This window comes from Ursus americanus, chromosome 1, assembly GCF_024610735.1.
Source record: "Ursus americanus isolate L20-20 chromosome 1, mUrsAme1.1.p, whole genome shotgun sequence".
Taxonomy (NCBI): domain Eukaryota; kingdom Metazoa; phylum Chordata; class Mammalia; order Carnivora; family Ursidae; genus Ursus; species Ursus americanus.
In genome coordinates this window covers 98,162,825-98,177,621 of record NC_142127.1, presented here as the reverse complement: position 1 = coordinate 98,177,621, position 14,797 = coordinate 98,162,825, and the positions used below count along the sequence as shown (strand labels likewise).

The 14,797-nt window shown below is 46.0% G+C and overlaps 1 protein-coding gene across 1 annotated transcript in view; it reads left to right on the top strand.

The window, feature by feature from the left end:
- DNER (delta/notch like EGF repeat containing) overlaps positions 1 to 14,797 on the top strand; it is a 300,909-nt gene that overhangs the window by 151,832 nt on the left and 134,280 nt on the right. Inside the window, exon 5 of the mRNA XM_087864128.1 lies at positions 4,662 to 4,807. Coding sequence (XP_087720254.1) covers positions 4,662 to 4,807 — 146 coding nt within the window. The remainder of the gene's footprint in view (positions 1 to 4,661; positions 4,808 to 14,797) is intronic.

Below are 14,797 nucleotides of genomic sequence, written 5' to 3'. Positions count from 1 at the left end.
TGACTTCCTCATCCATGTGACACATAACCTCCTCATCCATGTGACTTGGTGTCTTCCTCATCCATGTGACACATGTCCTCCTCATCCATGTGCTTGATGACTTCCTCATCCGTGTGACACATGTCCTCCTCATCCATGTGACTTGGTGTCTTCCTCATCCATGTGACACATGTCCTCCTCATCCATGTGCTTGATGACTTCCTCATCCATGTGACACATAACCTCCTCCTTCATGTGACATATGACATCCAAATCTCTTTGCTGGCTCTTTCTCTGCCTTTGGAGCTCATCCTAAAAGCAGCCTCTTACTTAGAGCTGGATAAGCATCTGCTGAAAGTTGAACGAATGAGCTCACTTTCCCTCTGTCCCCGTGCTTGTCCATCCCACCCACCCCACTGCACCAGTTTACTCACTGGAGCACGTGATCTGTTCGCGTAAACTGACTCAATATTTTTGCCTCATAGTCAGAATCATAGACTTGGACTGTATACAATGATGATTTAAATATATGTTTATTCATGAACATTTTCAAAGAACTCTAGTCTTACATTTGTTATGGTTGGAATGAAGAATATATTTTCTCATGAAAGTGAGAGGGTGAGAAAATGAGACAGAGGTGGGAGAGCCCCTGAAACTGTGGATGGAGAGCCTTCAACTTCTTTCTTCGTTTCTGCTTTCTTTGTGTTTCTGTATCAGCATCTCCTTTCCTGGGGTCTCATCCACTTTCTGTCTCACGCTTTGTTGTTCCTCTTTAGTCTTCCTCCCTCCTTCCCTCCTTCCTACTTTCTTTCTAAATCTCCTCCCTCCTTGCCTCCTTCCCCTCCTTCTCCCTTCTTTCTAAATCTCATCTTGTTCTTTCCCTCGCTTGTCATTAATTTAAACCAGGCTTTAGCTGGAGTGCCGCCATGACCTGCTGTGTGAGAGCAGTTCTGTAGTTTCTGGAAGGACCGTAGAAGATGCCAGTGTTGACAAAAGCCCATTCTGAGGCAGCTTTAGAAATGGAACCAGAGTGTCCTCCTCATTCCTACTTTGTCAGTTTTTGTCTCCAGTTGATCAGTTGGCCTACGGATCTTAGCATTCTGAATATGAGGACAAGCTTTTCTGTCTAAGTCTATTACAAGAATTCTGTTACGTATGTTGATTTCATGTTATTAAGGAAGAGAAAAAATAGTGACCATTTGCCCTGCATTTCTTATAAGTGTGTTAGAAGTGTCCATCAGTTTGAGTGCTGTGTCAAAGAAACCACACTGGCTTTTCAACAACTTTCAAATGATCACTTATAAAGCCCCGAAGAACTTCTTTAAAAAAAAAAATGAGTTCTATTTCATTTCGAATTCTTCCTGCTGCCCCTTTGTAAAGGGTGCCGTTCCTGCTCTTGGCATGTGGGATTTCCTGAGGGCTACTTTGCTCTAACCCAGCTGCAGTTTGATGAAAGTTAAATTGGACAGTATTACTTTTCATTATGAGCAGCTCCAAGCATTTTCCCTGAGACATGATCAAAGGGAGGTGCCAACAACTTACTGAAATCACACTCTTACCTGGAAGGAGCCACCAGGCAACGCTGTCATCATGTGAGCAGTATATTGCTGAAAATAATGTGCATATACTTTTGACTTACTTTGGGGGATTCAGTGACATAATTAGGAATTACATAGTAATGTGTGACACACTGTTGCAAAGGTTGATTTCTTTAATAGTTTACTGGAGGATTTTAGGGCCAAAATACTCATAGTGTTATGGAGCAAATAAAGCTAATATAGAAACCTTTATCAGAGTTGTCTCCAAGAACTTTAGAGCCCTATGATGAGCCATAGAGGATAAAGATGGTCTAAATAACACAGAGTCACCTAGACTTTCAAAAATAGACGTGTAAAATGTGCTTTCAGTGGCTCAAATGCCTGCCTCTAATTCCAGGTGATATAATATTACTTATGTTCCTTAGATTAGTTTTTCTACCAGACCAGTGGTTCTTAACTGGGAGCAATGTTTGAATTACTTAGGGAGTCTTTTAAAAACACACCTGCCAGAGGCCAGTCTCAGACCATTGATTCGGAAGCACTTGTGTTGGAGCTTGGCAGTATGTACTTGGAAAAAGCCCCTGCAAAATTATGAAGCTTCTGGTTTCAAAACTGGTGAAGGATCACTGCTCTTGACTCAGAGTTTGGTGTGGTAGGAATGAAGAGCGCGCCATCTTCGTGGCCCGGAATCTAAGTGGTTGCCTGGTTTGTACATGTGAGCTCAGTAAATGTTCACTGCGGAAGTGGAAGCAAGTTATCTAGAAAACTATACCATGCATATTTTTAACTACCCATTCATTTGAATTACTACCGGCTACGTAAATTTAATAGTTGAATAGAATTTTTAAAAGAACCTTCAGAGGGAGGCCTCTTCTACAGCTTTACGTAGCATTTTGTGATCTAAATGCATAGTAAGTAGGCCGGTGATATAGTTTTTAACAATAACTTAATATGAAACCGGAGAACAAGCAAAGATACAAAAGACACCTTTATAAGTTCTGATATCTGATTTTACCTCCATCATTTTATGTATAAAAATGTCTTTTAGGATAAGAACTCCGGTGGCATCCCGCCGTTGTACCAGGCTCCATTTTTCTATCATGGTTCATCATAAGTTGATAAGCAACTATGTTTTTAGTAAACCGGAATTGTACGCATTCGAGTGATTGCTCTTTTTTAAAATTGACGTGTTGGATGGCAGGGCATTTTGGAAAGTCCTCCCAGGGAATTATCTTTGCTGCTCTGGCCATTTATGTACCCGTCTCTTGCCTTCTGACCAGCCGCTCCTCTAAGACTTGTCCCTTGCCATTAAGAAAGCTTCAGTAAGGGTGGGAAGATAAAGCACCTGAGACAGAGAAAAACCAGGGACCTGTATGTGAGAGCGTGTACTCGGGCACAGGTGGGCATGGCAGAGCTTGGAGGGGGGTGGCCTGTTGAGGAAAAGCTCAGGAATCAGGTGAGATCTGAGCTATAACATTGGGAGAGGAGGGGTATTCCAAGCAACCATTTACAGAGCTGGGGTGAGCCAGGCATGAGTGAAGGTGTCTGGGAGGTGGCGGTGAGGCGTCCACAGGTGTGGAGCCATGACAGAGGAAGTGTGAAGCTCTGTAGAGGAAGTGCTTTGGCTGGAACCATGCTTTCCCTCTGTCCCAAAGCCAATGAATGTTAAAGTTTTCAGTGGGAAATCTTAGGAAGAAAGCAACTAGTTCTCTGTGGCTGTAAAATACCACTGTTTGCGAGACCCGCGGTACCTGGCTTTACCGATGCACCGAGAGACATTTGTCTCCTGATTACAAACTGAAGTTGAAGGCTGTCTCCCCTCCATTGTGACTTGCTTTAACTTACATCACAACCTTAAAACTTGTGGATTGAATTAAGTCTCATACTGCTGTTTCAAATCTGTCATCTGCCTGGTCACACCACCCCCGGCACGAATGTCGCGCTTGGCGCTTTGCGGATTCCTGATCTCTGGGTGCTCCTCAGGCCGTGAGGAGAAGAGTGACCATTTTGTCCCATTATTGGAGACAGTCTCACTTTATGCCTGTGTCCACTTGCCGTCATAAAAGCTCTCCCATGTGGATTGGAAAAGAGTCCTAGTTTTGAGGATAAATTTTACGGTCACCCTATTTTGCAGTTATTTTCCTTCCCTCACACAAGAGACAGTTGGGGCTCAGAGAGGCATGGCTGTCTAGAACCACTTTCACTACCTTGTCTTAAGCGCCTTGTATGGGCAACACAGGAGTCTGTCTCCTGGATGATGGAAATGTTAAGTAGGTTGTTCATTTAGAAATGAAAAATTAGGCATAAATAAGTGAAGATTCTTGTTAGAAAAAAGACAGACACTCTCTTAGTGGAATAATTATATTATTGATGCAAGATACTTGTAGTATTATTTCTTCATTCCAATTGGAGGCTACTTTTTTTTCCACATTTATTGTTACCTCCTACGTACAAGTAGCTGCACGAGTTGCAAGATCATTTGGTGATAAATAGGACACGTCAGTGATAGTTTGATCAGTCTTCACCTGCGATTGGTCCTGTTTTATTAGATGGTTAAATCACATAACTTAATTGATACCGTGCAGATTGGTGAGGAAGTAGTCTGTTTATCAATAAGCCCATCATTGAATGTGTTCTTGTCCTGCTTACCCACCTGTTAGGACACTGGGAGCCACTCGGGCAGGCTGGTACAGGGGGTGGCCTCGGGGGACATTGAGTGTTTGTCACTATCCAAAGTAGACAGGAGGCGGAAGAGTCAGGAGGTGTGGGCAGGTGGCCTCCTGGGAGAAGAGGGGCTCAAAACCAGTAAATTCTAAGATGCTAATGCGGGGATGGGATGGAGAGACGAAAGGGCCCCCAGAGGACACGGGGAAGGAGCGGCACAAGTGTCTAAGGCGATGCCTGAGGGCCTGGTCTCCTCTTCCCTGGGCCTTGGGTGTTTCTCATGACGCTTGGCCTTTCTTGAAAGGCCATAGGTCTGAATGGCCACTAGTCACATGCTTTGTATCTTTGCCTGAAATTGTATTTTGTTTTCCTCGTCAGGCTTGAATGCTGCATAAAATAAACTCAGAGTCTTGGAGAAGCTCATAGTCTGGTAGAGTTTTACTTTATATTTCCTATTGTCTCCCCCCTCCCCCATTTTAGGTTTTGTGAATGATTCCGTTACTAAATCCATCGTGGCTTTGCGCCTGACTCTGGTGGTGAAGGTCAGCACCTGTGTGCCGGGGGAGAGCCACGCAAATGACTTGGAGTGTTCAGGAAGAGGAAAATGTACCACAAAGCCATCAGAGGTAAGGGGACACCTGGTGGCTTTTAAAAGCTCTATTTATGTGAATATGTATCTATGTCTGTATACCGATCTATGTCTATCTGTGTCTGTCTGTCAAAAATGGAAGGGGAGAAAACAAGTGCATTTGCTGAAAAAGCCCTTCAGATTTCTGGTTTCAATTATATATTAGTGTGCCACAGACGGACGCCCGGTGTCTGTATAACCTCTAAAGTAATGACAACAAATCTGTGCCGTGCTAGATTTTGCTTTGGTGGGAAGTAGAGATGTTTTGAGAACAGTCACCCTATCTGGCAGCAGACTCAAGAACGATGTCAGACAGAAAAGGTAAGCAGAGGCATTTATTTCCCAGTTATTACATCATCCCCTCCTTAGACTTTGCATTTCTCTAGCACCGATAACAGACTTACAGGAGCAAGAAAAAAGGATGAGAACGAACAGAGAAGAGGCAGGGTCGAGAAGGCTGACGTTATTTTTGACCTCTGCAGACCAGCGTCATTGATGCTATGGCCGGCCTGAGCCCTGCACCCCTTCTTCTTTATGGCTCAGGTGACACTGGCCTGGGGCAGGGGCAGGGACTGGGTAAGTTCCTTCGCCTTGTTCTTTGCTGAGTGACAGGAGTCAGAGGCAGACCAGTTCGGGACGATGGCCTCTGAGACCCACTCCTGCATTAGAGGGCTCCATTAAAACAGCTTTTGCGGGTGGACTGTTGGCTCCACCCATCATCCCAGGAGAGGGAGACTCACCCCTTACAAAGCGCCCTGTTCCATCAGGGCACATCGTTCCTCTTGCTGCTTGCCTCCATGACCCTCTCCCTGTTCTGCACATTTGTCCGCTGGCGTTCGTGCAAAGTGAAGTGGGTCCCCTAGGTCCCAAAAGTGTATGGTTTGTTTTAGACCAATTAAAAAAAAAAAGATTTTATTTTTTTGAGAGAGAGAGAAGGAGAGAGAGAGCGAGAACAAGAGAGCAGCACAAATGGGGGGGGAAGGGCACTCAGTTTTAGACCAATTTTAAGGGTGGCACAGGTGAACTTTCTTTGGTGAAGCTTCCATATGGTAATGTCGGCGCCTTTGGTAATAGTGGTATGAATCTGGTGTGGTGAGGGGAGGCGGGTGACGGATGGGGAGGTGTTGGAAGATGCTTCCAAGTGTTGCTCGTGTCATCTTGGAAAACCCGTGATTTTGATGTGGTAGGTGTACTATTTGTGGTGGCGTAAATATACCATTTTCCTGTGAGATATCCTCTGCAGGGGGCAGAGTGCCCTAAGAGAGTCATGCAATAGTAATTTCTGCTAAATCTTTGAAAAGGAACACGAATGTAAACCAAAGCCAAAATGAAATCCCCGGGGCAGGAGATGGTGCCTGGCATGAAGCCAGGAGGCAAAGCCTGGGATTTCTTTCACAAAGCCAAGCCTGCCCTGTGAATCCTGTTTTCTTCCATCTAGGCCAACTTGGACTGTTTTCTCTCCTTCCTGAGGGGAAGCTTCATTCATCAATTTATGGGGGGGAAAAAGAAGTAAAGGATATTGGGTGTTCTTCTGTGACAGTCCAGGCTGAGGAGAGGGTATAGAACCTGGGAGAAGATGAGGAAGCAGTGCGGGGAGCTCATTTGATTAAGGACGTTCCAGAAGAGAGGAAGCATGCAAGACCGAGGAAAGCCAACTGTCTCAGCAGGAAGAGCATAAGACCTTCCAAGTGTGAAGAAGAGACACAGTGTTCCCAAAATTCATCCTTATTATTCCCAGTGAACAGTTCTGGGGCCTTATTGGCCCTGAGAAAGACAAGAGTGGTGGAAGAGAAATGGCTAAAAGGAGGGAGGGAGGACTATTCTTAGAATTTGGGACTGACACAGTGATTGTTTCCTTGTGAGCTTTCTCCTACAATGGATGACCCATCTGGGGAGACTTTTTAGCCATACAGCAGTCACCATGATTTGTTTTTTTGTTTGTTTTTGTTTTTGTTTGTTTTTTTAAGACAGAGAGGGAGAGAATGCATGCATGCGTGATACAGAGGGTCAGAGAGAGAGGAAGAGAGAGAATCTTAAGCAGGCTCTCCGCTCAGCGTGAAGCCCAACATGGGGCTTGATCTCACAATCCTGAGATCATGACCTGAGCCGCTGCCAAGAGTTGGATGCTCAACTGATTGAGCCACTCAGGGCCCCCCCACCATGTTTTCTTAAAACACGCATGTCGCTGGCTTACACCCCTCCTCCGCATGGGTGTCATCTGCATGGCAAGTCTCACTAAAAGGTTCTGCCTGATGGTGTAGAATTAACTCATTGAAAAGGCAGTTGAAGCATTTAGCACCTGGCAGGTAACTTGGAAACCTTGCCAACGTGCTTTGTTTTTCATGCAAAAAGGACTCAAAAGCCTTCCAGAAGAATCCATGCTAATTTTAGCAGGTCATTTCAGAGGAGGTACAGCTTCATTATGGGGTACCTGCTCTTTTGAAGAGCTCTGAGTGCCCCGCCTCCCCCCTTTGCCCCCAGCTTCCATCCCACACCAGGTGTACAAAGCCTCTGTTGTTGTTGCTTCTCTCAAAGCCCGCGTTTGCCTTCAGTGAAGTGAAGGAAATTGTGGCCAGTCATCTTACCTGAGCCACTATAATTACCCCGGTGATGCTAAGCAAATGACTAGGCTGGAATTACCATGTCCATTTATAGACCCGCCACATTGTTCTCTTGGAGAGAACCATCTGGAAGCCAGTCTTCCCATTCACAAAAACATGGCAGGCGTTGCACCACCTGTGGCAGGAGTAGGAATGGAAAGTTGGCTCATCTTTTTTGAGTCTACGTGACTTCCTGGGGCTTTTTGTGATTTTGTCGTGGCTGTCACAGTGACTTGACAGTAGTTGCTGACCATAAAAGACTGCTGCTGTCAGGTTTCCTTCTTTGTACTGTTTCCTAAACTTAGAAGTTATATAGTCCGGTCTTCCACCCAAGGCAAGAATCCACTTGTAGTACAAAACAAAAAGAACTCTACTTGGTGATTTAATGTGGTTGTTTCTAATCACTTTTATATCTTTTTATTAGATCATCCATCAAGATAAGAGCAATTCTCTGATTCCCATACTTCTCTCATTTGGCAATGGAGCTCTTCCCTGGCAGGTGTCCTTCGGCTAGAGGCTGGTTCACAATTCCCAGCTGATGGGTGCTCCGTAATAAAGCTCTAGTTGGCTGCTCTCAGACAGCACTCCATCCTCAGAAAGTCTTTTTTTTTTTTTTTTGAGGATTTCTTTATTTATTTTAGAGAGAATGAGAGAGAGCATGTACAAGTGGGGGGGGGCAGAGGGAAATGGAGAGAGGGGGAGAAGCAGACTCCCCACTGAGCACGGAGTCTGATGTGGGGCTCGATCTCACGACCCTGACATCTTGCCCTGAGCGGACATCAAGAGTTGGACGCTAAACCGACTGAGCCATCTAGGCGCCCCGGGAAAGTCTTTTTCTATGTTTACTGTAACATGGTAAGGAACGCTGTGTTTTTGAAAATCTCCTTTTGTGACAAGTGTGGATTCTGATCTTTTCTTCTCCTTACCAAAAAAAAAAAAAAAAGACTGTGGTCACTACTTCTCTTTGAACTTTGTCACCAAGTTTGGCTGCTGTCTATTTGATACGTCCCTATAAGTGTCAGGGCTCTTTGCTGGTGTCGGCCTTAAGATCCACTTAGGTTCCGTGGACCCTGTCTTTCAAGGGCAAGAGTTGTGTATTAGGATTCTCCAGAGAAACAGAACCAACAGGGTATACACACACACACACACACACACACACACACACACACGACATGTATATCCTAGCCTATCCTATATATACCTATGAATTAAGGAGATTTATTTTAAGGAATTGGCTCATTGTAACTCCACTCACTGTGGAGTCTTAGTGACTCTGAAGTCTGACTGGGAGGCCGGTGAGCCGGAGACTCAGGAAAGAGCCGCAGCTCTCATGCAAAGGTGTCTGCTGGTGAACCAGGAAGAGCTGATGTTGGGGATGAAGTCTGCAGGCCGTCTGCTGCAGAGTTCTCTCTTGCTCAGGGGAGGTCAGCCCCTCATTCTAGTCAGGCCCTTCACCTGATTGGATAAGGCCCACCCTCTTTAATGGGGGTAAACTGCTTTCCTCAAAGTCCACCGATTTGAATGTAAATCTCGTCCAAAAACACCCTCACAGAAACATCCAGAATATTCTTTGACCAAATGTCTAGGCGCCACGGCTCAGCCAAGTTGTCACATTAATCATCACAAGATTCTCTTTTTTCTCAGATTCACTGTTGCCTCCTTTCTGCCCAATAGTGTTCCTTGCCCACAAAGTTAAAGGAATAGTTTTAAAGTTTTAGTTTGCCTAAGATTGGCTTGAGGCCCTGACAAAAAGGTCACGTTCCAAGCCCCTCACTCAGATTATGATGCCTTTTATTGGGCACTCAGGTGATTTGGCAAAAGTAGATTGTGGACTGCCATTCTGGAAGTAGGGTCTCTGGAGCAGAGCTTACCATCTCCCTACTTTTGCTGATTCCCTAAAGCAAATATACAACATCTTTTTATTCAAGGATTTCATTGTTCATAATTTTAAGGTCATGTGGAATTAATAAAGAGAAATGCTGATAGGTCATATAATGGTTCAATACTTATCTCAGTGCTTTCCTATGTGTTGGCCCTGGTCTGTATTGATAAGTAAATGGGATCAGGCCTCCATCCTTAGAAGGTTCCTTAGGATTCTCTCTAGCTCTTGTTGGGAATCTCTCATCTTGAGGCTGTTTGAGTTGGATCCTGGAGCTGCCTAGTTAGACTGTTTTGAGAGAGAAGCAAGCTGGCATCCTGTCTGAGAGCCATGCCCAAGCCCTTCTGGGGCCGTGTCTTAATTCTGTCTCCAAATGTGGGCCTGTCCATGAGAAAAGCACGAGCATGTTGGGCTTCTGGAAGTTCCAGACCTTCTGTGACCTCCCTCCTTACTGCTGGAAGCTGAAGGCTCGAGGTCCAGGAAGTCCTGGTCTTTTCACAGCCGAGTTCTTCTGGGTAGGGTTGGTTTATTGGAAATAAGTCACTGACCTTAACTGGTTGCTTTGTCTTGATAACACCCTTGTTCTAGAGCCCGTGTGGCCTGGGTAGGAGACACTACCCTTCTGGGAGTTTGTCTGCCATCTCATTTTTTTCCTATTTCCGAGGATGTACCTCTTTATCAGGGCTCCCAGCAAGTTCCCATTCCTGAAGTGTGCTGATTTCCAATCTCATTCCCAGGGCAAAGCGATGAGCCTGCCCTGAGCTGGGTGCCCGGACATCTTTCCCAGCTTGAACCGCGGCTCCCCTCACTGTCCATGCGTCCCCCTGCTTCCTCCCTCTGCTCCCCGTGGTTTCGCTCCTGCTGTTCCCTCCCTCTGGCTGCTTAGCTGCCGCACCACCCTACTCCAGCCCTCTGCCTCCTGCCCTCCCACCTTCCTCACTATATTTCAGGCTCGGCCCTAAACCTTCTCCTTCTGAAAGATGCCCCACCCGCTGCTGCAAGCTCCCTCTCTCAAGCCTGGTAACATTTTCTAATGAGACACATGACTTCTGAGTTATGCTTATATTTCTTTCTGTGCATTATTCTTTGCGTGCACTTCCCTGCAGCGTTATTACTTGTCCTGTGCCTGGTCCGGCGCTGGCTGCCGGCGAGTGCACATTCGGTCAGCTAAGGCGTGGCCTCTGAGGAGGAGTGGGGAGGTTGTGGGGCGGGGTGCTGGGTGAGTCGTGGATAAGAGTGCAGGGCCGCGTGTGCCACGGGCGGGATCTGCAGGAGCCTTTTGGAGGCCCAGAGAAATACCCGACTCAGACTTGAGATCACAGGGAGCTTCCCAGCGGAGTCTCAGATCGTAAGTTCCTTGACATCAGAACCTGTTTGGTTCCTTCTGTATCCATTGTAACAACTTAGCAGGGTGTTTTCTGCGTGGGAGGTGCTCAAAAACTGCCTGTGAACCGAATGAACAAAATAAATAAAAGAACAAAAATATGATGGAAAATCAAATCTCTGAGTTTCGAGTTAGATATTATAATTTGAATTATATGTTTGGTGGCGGGAACGAAGGAAGGACATGGTGAATTTGGTTTCATAAACTAACGAGTTGGAAGAGTCTCCAATCTAAAATCGTCGCACGGATGGTGTGACCCAGAATGTCATAGTAGCCCCTCGGGAACCTTTTAAGCAATGTTGCCCATCTTTTTCCTCTCATTTCAAAAAGAAATAGGTCAGAATAATTTGAACCAGTGGAATCTTTGATGCCATCCTCCTGTAGGTTGGAAACTGTCAGCGAACTCCGTTTCGGGTTAGGAAGTAGCAGCCTGCCAGAGGGCGGGAGCAGATGTCATATTCTTTCATTCATCGCTTCTCCGAGAGCTAATTTTTCCACCGTCGTCAGTGTGAGTGCAAAGGCCCTAATGAGGCTTTGCAAAAAGCCTGTGACCTGGTGGGGTTTTGAGAAAGAAGTGGGGAGAGGGAGAGGGTAGGCAAGGAAGCACATCAAAGAATCAGAAGGGCGTTTGCTGTATCCTTCTCTGGCATCAAAATAGCAGCGCGCAAGCAAGCTGCAGAGCTGCTTTCTTCTAGTTCTGTTCGGTGTGTGGCAGGATGAGGTCCCCGCGGGCTGCCAGCGCCCAGGGGGAGTTTCTCCTGCAAGTAGGGAACGAAACACAGCCGGGGGGGGGGGGGGGGTCAGAGTGGAGCCCTGGATGGAATCTCCTTGAGGAAGCAGTGGTTAGTGGCGTTACAGAGAAAAGGGACAACTTTATTCTAAGAAATTGTTCTAAGGAGGGGGGCTTTCTCTTGACTGGATTAATAGTTCTTGACAGTGCTCATTAAACATTTTTGAGCTGGAGAATAGATGCTTTGGACTTAATGCCAAAATGAAGTTTCCTGAGATATGTTTATTTGCTACTAAGGGGTGGGTGATCTGTCCGGCAGATTTTCCTTGCGGAAACTGCGTGGTGGACCTCTGAGAGAGAAAGTACTTTCATGGATAATAAAAATAGAATAATAATAATTAGAAACATATTAAGCACAGAGATATAAAAGTAAGTGCATCCCAGTTGTCGAGTTTTCAGTGGTCAAGGGTAAGCCTGTCAAGAATTTCATTGACTCGTGTCTGAATTATAATTCTTGGTACTAATGTAATTAAAAAGCCATTGCTGGGGCCCCTGGGTGGCTCAGTCAGTTAGGCATCTGACTTCGGCTCAGGTCATGATTTCAGGGTGGTGGGATCCCGTCCCAGGTGGGGCTCCCTGCTCAGCGGGGAGTCTGCTTCTCCCTCTCCCTCTGCTCCTCCCCTTGCTCGTGCTCTCTCTGTCTCTCTCTTGAATGAATAAAGTTTAAAAAAAAAATAAAAATTAAAAAATCAAAAAGCCATTGCTGCCTTTCATGTCATAAAACAGGATGGTCCTATCATTGCCTACACAAAAACAGGACAGTGTCTTTGAGTCCATTTTAAATTATTTAAAGAAATAAGTGTAAATTTATGTCCCAAAGGATAGATGTTTCGTCATGCTTCTGTTTGGTGTCATCATTTTCCAGAAGGTTGTAATGTATCTCCTCCTGCTAGCAGACAGTCGTGGGGGCCTTGCTGGCATCCCAAATATATTAAGGTGAGGATTATATCACTGCTGACATTCCCAGGGTCAAAGAATTGGGAGTGGAAGGTGATTTTGTTTTAAGATTTTATTTATTTATTTGAAAGAGAGAGAGGGAGCATGTGCGGGCGCACACATGAGGGGAGGAAGGGGGGGGAGGGGCAGAGGGAGAAGCAGACTCCCCACTGAGCAGGCAGCCTGATCTGGGGCTCGACCCCAGGACCCCGGGATCATGACGTGAGCCGAAGGCAGACGCTTAACCAACTGAGCCACCCAGGCGCCCCTGAAAGGTGATTTTTAAAGGACTCTCCACCTATTTTGTTTTAAACACCAGGAAACTGAGGTTTAAGAGAGCTTGAAGCTATTTGTCCAAAGCCCAAGAACTAGTTCATAGTAGAGGCAGGAGAAGGATGGAGGGAGATTTCTGGACATCTGTTGCAGGGCTCCTCCCGCTGGGCAGCTGCCTCCAGTAGAACATTCAGCATTACACTGAGCCTTACCGCTCGTGCAGTGTCTTCACGTGAAGGTTTGCCATTCACTACAAGGAAAGCCAGACATTGTCAGGGTGAAAACTTTTCACATGGTTTGCCCTTATGACCTTTCAGTGCAGCCCTTCTTCAGGCTTAACATTTGCACAAATTCTGTGAGGATCTTGCTAGAATGTGGATCGGGGTCCTGTGGGTCTGGGGTGGCCCTGAGATGAGACGCTAGTGACATTATGCCATGCCACGGAGATCAGACCCCAACGTCAGTGGTCAGTGCACTCGAGACCTTTCCAAGAGACTTGGAAGATTTAACAACTTCCCTTTGTGGTTTGGGGCATACATCGTACGGGGGACTAAGCTCTCTGGGGCTTTCTTCTTCTAGAGCAAACTTTGAGAAAATCGTAGTAGATGTGAACCCAGGAAAGCAAGGAAAGAGAAAATCCCTATAGGTGTGGCCCGCGACCCTTTACACGTAGCCCGGGCACTGGTCTTTGTTTTAGATGACTCCCCCCCCCACTTTTATTGAGATACACTTGACATGTAACATTGCTTTAGTTTTAGGAGCACAGTGTAATGATATGATACAGGTGTATATTGTGAAATGATCACCCTAGTAAGTTTAGTTACCATCCATCATCTCACTCAGTTACGACCTTTTTTTCTCACAATGGGAACTTTTAAGATCTACTTTCTTAGTGTCTTTTGCATATATGATACTGTAATAACTATAGTCATCGTGCTGTAATTAGATCCCTAGGAATTATACACTTCTTTTTTTTTTTTTTAAAGATTTTATTTATTTATTCGACAGAGATAGAGACAGCCAGCGAGAGAGGGAACACAAGCAGGGGTAGTGGGAGAGGAAGAAGCAGGCTCATAGCGGAGGAGCCTGATGTGGGGCTCGATCCCATAACGCCGGGATCACGCCCTGAGCCGAAGGCAGACGCTTAACCGCTGTGCCACCCAGGCGCCCCAGAATTATACACTTCTGACTACGATAAATAAGTTCCCGGGACAGGGGTTTTTTTCAGCCCCTGCATTTTGCTCTCCATTGGTTACAACTCTTTGTCTTTACCAAGAGGAGAGATACTAATTTCATAACTCTGTATCAGAGACAGATAGCTAGCGTTCTTAGATTTTTAGTTGATCATTTGCAGAACATAAAAAGAAGGATCTGGCTAGATTTTTATGCCCACGAGAAGAAAATCCTCACTCTGGAACTTAGTGGGCATGCTTTCCTCTCCCTGAAACACTCATCCTCGTGTCCTACTTTACAGCCCGTAAGTCAGCGAGCTGACGTGAGCATCCAGCAACGAGGCTGCTAACTGGCTGTGTCGTGGGGGGCATCCTGCCAGGAGGCACATTGTCACTCCTCTTTAGGGATCTGAAATTCATTAGGGGGGCTTGCTCACAACAAAAGGCATTTCTTCCACTCATCGTCTTGGATATTCACTTATTTTTTTACATTTTTGGTTCCTTCATCCATCACAAGCCCCTCAGGTACAGAGCTTCACTCTAACAAAATAAGGATGAAGGGCAGGGCCAGGGTCCCCGCTTTCCTGGTGTCGAAAGTCAGAAAGCTGGCATTGGAAATCACTGAACGTGAGCTTTGCCTGATGCCCAGATCTTCCCGGAAACCCCAACCACCTCAATGTCCTCAGCCTCTAATTAAGTATCCAGCCAGTGCCCATCTGAGGTGGGTTCCTACTTCTTCCAGCTTTTGAGGGGCTGGGGGAACCCCTTTGATTGTTTCCTCCCCATGGTTTTCTGTTCCGGGCAGCTGCTCCAAAGACAGCGGTAGTATAAATGGACTCATCTTCTGCCCCGAAGCCCGAGGAGACTAGAGCTTTAGTTTGGTGATGAAATTTGCCCGGTTCCTTCTGTGACATCCTCTTAGGTTTTAAGAACCAGTTCTGGGACTGCAGCTTA